We start from the raw sequence: 5,450 nt of genomic DNA on the forward strand, positions 1-5,450 counted from the left end.
AAACACTGCACCCCTAATCATCCCACCAGCAGGATTCCTGCCCAGCAGAGCATCTTTGTGGTTGAGGACCACAATTTCATAGACTCTGCTGAAGACACAAGTCTCCCTGGCACCCACAGGACATCTGTCAGCAGTTCTCAACTCTCCACCGGTCTGTGACTTTCCATGTTGTGATCCAGGTGGAAGAGAAGTTAAAGAAAATTACTTTAAGAAGCAAAAAGAAAAGAGATTCTCCTAAAAGACTGATTTTAGCAAGAGCTCACAGACACATCTTGTTGAAAGAATGAATGAAAAAAACTACAATTAACAGGTGACTGAGAAGCACCAAGTTACACTCAAGCTAATGGGAGGGCTGGAAATCTCAAGCTGTGCCAGCAAAGCGCTGTTGTACAAAAATGTGACACATTCCCAATGTTACCAGCATAGGAGAGAGACACAGCTTATCCAAGACTTGCCAAACATCAGATTCCTTAGTTGGAAATGAGGTGATTTTTGTCCACCTGCCTGAGCTGAGCCTGACCATGTTCGAATGGGCTGTGGCAGGTCCCTGCTGTGCTCCATGTCCTGCATTTTGCAACAGCTTCTTATCATTGATTGAATTTCAGATACACATGTATTGTCTTTGCCAGAGAAACCCTGTGGTCACACACACACTTAAGAAGACTTCACACCTGCCCACACCTGATGGATTGCAGAAGTCAGAGCTCTACATGGGGTAGGCAACCAGCAGGAAACAGGCTGGAAACTATTCACAGTGAAATTTAGACAAACCTACAGGATCAGAGAAGTTGATACAAAGGCAATTGAAGAAAGTTTTGCAGTGATTTTGCACCTACAGAAGTCAGTTTTTGCCACAAAGCACAATATAAGGTCTGGGAAACTCTCCTGCATCCCAGTCACACAAACAGAACCTGAAGGCAACACACATCCTAGTTGATGAGCTCCACTAACTGCTAGGTCAGGACCCTACAGAGTTTTGGAAAGGGAAGACAGAGTGAATCCATTGCATGACAAAATTTTATAAACCTCTGTGTTCCAAGATTCAAAGCTTGCTTGTGTTCCAGAAGAATGGCTCCCTAGTGCATCACAATGCAGGGCTGGGTTTAGGGTTTAGCCACCAGTCTGGGCTCAGGCTTGGCACACACTGTCACAGAAAATCATCTGATGTGTGCCCTCCAGGGGCTGGGACTTAGCACAGAGTGCACAGAGTTATGAAAACAAATTAGAACATTAGCTCCAGAAAGATAATCATCTATATGCACAGAGGCTTGTTCTAGCCTGGTCACCGGGGACTGACATGACCTTTCCTACCATAGGAGGAATGGGTCATGCTCCTGCTACAATGGGCTCTTTCTTACCTGGTTTGCCCCAAAGTCTTCTGTTTCACTCACCTCTTGCTGTGGGACTCCAAGGTGAAGTGAGACCTGAGGGGCTTGTGGCAGCTGGTGAGTTGCCTCTTCCTGCAGCAAAGGGGAATATTAGCTCATGTTTTCTGTTAGATCCGTTTTACCAGCTGCAATCTTGAGAAACGAGCCATGGAGAGGGTAACAGATACACATAGTCCTGGAGAGAAAAGGCAGCTCCTGCTCCCTGAAGACACAGCTGAAATACTTTGCCACCCCCCAGTGGACACTTGAGTTTTACCAGTGACATTTACATTTCTAACCAGTTTTGTGTTATCATTTTTCCCTCCACCAGACACTAAAGTGTGTTCTCCTTCTGGATTTGCTGTTCTGGTTGTGTCTTGCTGCCCACCAGCTGCCCAGGTCCCTGCTCTCCTGACCCATCCATGGCACTGGGCTCTGGCTTCCCCCTGGGCAGAAGCTGTGAAGGATATTTTCTCCCTCACCCTGTGCATCCTTTGTGCACACCCTAACAGAGCTCAGGAGGTTATGGGGTTCTCCTCATCCCATCTGTGTGCCACTGAAAGCATGTCTTCTCCTCCACTGTCCTAGACACCCAACCAAAGCAGTGAGGAGACAGTTATCATTGGACATATTCACATCCACCATATGATAAAGAGTGCAAGATTTTGTGGCTCTTTGAAGTCATCTTACCCTTTTAGGACCAGACAGGGTCTTGTGTTGGTGCACAGAGCCATCCATGAGTGATGCCACAGTCTTCTCCTCCTTTCATGGCAGATTTCCTACCTTGGCTTCAAAGCTCGGTTGTTAAATGTTGCAGATGAGCTCATGGACCTAGTGTCAAGGTCAGGATGTGAAGCTGTATGGTGAAGGTTTTGTGTGATCTTAAACAAAAATGTCAAATTTTTGCTCCTAGGGAACATAAAGGGTTTTGTGAAGAAGGGGAAGTGGTGGGAGGGAAAATGTGCATGGATGGGGGGATTTTAGAAGAGAAATAGTGAGAAGCAAATGACCAGGAACTCACCTCCAGTTCTGAAATAACTTGTGTTTCATCCTAAAGGCAGTTTTTATCTCATTAAATTTGGCATCAGTCAAAAGAAGAGACTCTCATGACCAACTGAGCTTTTTCTTTTTTGCCATACATCAAAAGCAAAGCTTTAGTCTTGCACTCAAAACTTTCTGTGAAATGTTACTGAGGAGAAATGTAAAAATTCTGCTAAAAAATAAATAAATGCAGTGGAAACAATGTGGGCCAGCTTGAGTTGGAGTGCTCCCAGTTCAATTCCCAGTGACAGCTCAGCCCAGTACTCCCTTGTCCCTGAGAAAGGATCTCTAGAAAGTAGTCAATGCACTTTGTCCCTAAAAAGTACTCAATATCCACAGAAGGGTTTTCTTCCAAAAGGTCAGTGCTTGAGTTATTTATCACTCTGCTTTGATATTTACGTGGCCGAATTTGGAAGCTGGGTCCAAACATGAAAATACTGCGGACGTGGATAGAGATGTCAAGAAAGCCCAAGATACTGTAGTTTAGCAGCTTTCAGAGACAAGTGCTGAAAAATCCTGGCAACTGCCTGAGAAAAACTCCTGTTGCAAGAAGATGGAGAACAACTCACTTTCCCCCAAAGCGGTCAAGTGTGATAAAAATGTATTTATCTGAAATCAAGCCTGACTTCCTAGACAGAACTGTCTATTGATTAATTTCTCTGCTTCCATTTCCCTCTGGGAAAGATGTAAGTGTGTGTGCAGAAAGTGTTGAGTGCAGGGGCAACGCTCCAGTACCTTGACAAAACATAAGTATTTTGAAATGTGTTGCAAGGAAGCACTTGAAGGAGAGAAGAGCTGCTTGCTTTGCCAAGTAGTGATGCCAGGTTCAGTACTGGGAAAAAAATCATGACAGTCAGTGGGCAAGACTTTTAAGTTTCTATGAAGATCTTTTGGACACTACTGTGTTTTGAAGTGTTTAAACCATGTTTTATCATTAAAACTGTATGTACAGATCGACTGCAGAGCTGGTTATATGTATCTGTGTGTGACATGAAAATAAATACACTGGAGCTTCTCTCTCTGTGTCTGATCCATCCTCCAGCAATCTCTGTGCTTCTTGTTTCTCCCTCTGGTTTCACATGAGTAGCAGAAGAAAGAGTTTCCCTGGACATTCATCCAGCACACAGTGCAGGACACAAAGAACTTACTACAGATCACAATATCAGTTTTTAAAAATGCAGATTATTCCAGCTGATATCTATGCATTAAAATAGCCAGTGTGGTTTGTTGCATCCAAGTGCTTTGCTTGTTGCTTCTTCAGAGGATGAGTTGAAAAACTGGACAGCACAGATGTCAGAGCCAGGAGAAGTTCCCAAAGCTAAAAATGCTGCTTCCCAGGCTGGGTACAGCCGGGTCTGCTCTCCCTCTCAGTTTTTCTACAACTGTTTGCCTCATTTTCTCTGCTGTTCATTATGACTGTCTGGATTTTTCTCCTCTGAGGTTTCTTGTTCCACAGATTAGCAAATCTAGAGCAATTTGCTGAGCTGCAGCATCTCCATATCAAATGGATATTAAAGCAAGGGAAAAATATGGTAATGGAAACCAAATAATATTCTGGACTTTTTCTTTCTTTAATAAACTGAGGAGGAATAAGGGGAGAGGACTGGGAACTCTTCAAGGATTAAAAGTTAGTTTTAGAATTGAGTCTAACCTGATGCAATGATGGCAAATGTCCTTCAGAGTGAGCAGCTGGGCAGCTTTGTCAGTCCCTTGTAAAATTTTTTTCATTATTCAGAACCCAAGAGACCCCCTTAGAAATTACTCACCAGGAAAATCATGTTCCAAATGAGCAAAACAAAAGGCTAACAACCAATTCCCCACAAAACACGATGGGAAGAGCATTCTCAGGGGCTCACCTACCATTTTGTTCGTTGATCTGGGGCTAGTGCTCCTGAGATGCCTGGACTGTGCTCTCACAAGCTGGGGAAATTCAAACAAAGCTCTACCACTTGTAGGGTTTGCAGCATTAGTTTGCAAGCTTGCAGTTTTCTTTGCCTTACTTCTATAGGAGCTGATGAGTTCAAGAGAGATACCTGTCCTACCACAGAACATGCTGAACAGCTGCCTAAATTCAAGGGAAAGGCTCCAAAGAGAAGGATTTTTTTTTTTTTCCTGCTGCTGGTGACTGCAGTGCAGGTGGATTGGGCAGCACTGAGAAACTGCAACAAAAAACTACCAGCATGACAGTTTGGGAAAGAGAAGAACTCCCCAGCATTTCCATGAGGATGGAAATAAAACACCGACAGGAACTTGGAGGTATAGCTATTGTTTATTTAACCGCTTACAGACTGGAGTTTCTATTAGTTGGCTTTGTGCTGAGCAAATGCTACCTGCAGAGGGTGTTTCTGAACGTGAACCAACTTGGCTAACATCACAAATTCACACTTACACAAGTCATCTACCAACAGATACACACGTTAAACTGTCTTAGATTCAATTTCCCCGTTATCAGAAAAAAAAATCAACCTCTTATGTTTGAACTGTAGCCCATATTAAAAGGTTTTATTTCAAATCAGAGCTTCACATCTAACAGAGACACAGTCAGATACCTCAGCTAGATTTGCAATATGTGTTGTGAGTGGGTTTCTCTAATTGTGAGTGGGGCTGCCTAGAATTAAAGCTGAGGAGGTTGCATTTAACTTCTACAATTAAATTGAGTTCAGTTGCATATGAGTCTCACAAATAAAACTAGGAATTAAAATGCCCCGTACTCGGAGTTTGCCCATTCTGGAAGATATATATTCTGTTTTGCCAATGTATGCCTGTCTGGGGGCACATGATTGTTAACTGAAGGTGGGTTTTGCTACCGCAATAACTCAAAATCCACAAACCTCAGCTTCCCCCAAGCCCTGCCCCACTCTTTTCTCCCAGCTCAGATTACCTGCTCCTGCAGGAAAACAGACCATATAACAACACATAGAATTTTACATTACAATAGCAATGACAAGACCCTCCACTGAGGCTTAAAGCACACAGTGTAGCAAGGAATCATTCTCAGCTGCTTTCTCTCCCTGCTCTTAGCCTAAAGGAATGCAAATCAGT

General features: G+C 43.5%; 1 protein-coding gene across 1 annotated transcript in view; it reads left to right on the forward strand.

Moving 5' to 3' along the window:
- NMUR2 (neuromedin U receptor 2) overlaps positions 1–159 on the forward strand; it is a 6,917-nt gene extending 6,758 nt beyond the window's left edge. Inside the window, exon 5 of the mRNA XM_010002128.1 lies at positions 30–159. Coding sequence (XP_010000430.1) covers positions 30–159 — 130 coding nt within the window. The remainder of the gene's footprint in view (positions 1–29) is intronic.
- The last annotated feature ends 5,291 nt before the right edge of the window (positions 160–5,450 follow it).

The sequence above is a fragment of the Chaetura pelagica genome, unplaced genomic scaffold (assembly GCF_000747805.2).
Source record: "Chaetura pelagica isolate M959 unplaced genomic scaffold, ChaPel_1.0 scaffold356, whole genome shotgun sequence".
Taxonomy (NCBI): Eukaryota; Metazoa; Chordata; class Aves; order Apodiformes; family Apodidae; genus Chaetura; species Chaetura pelagica.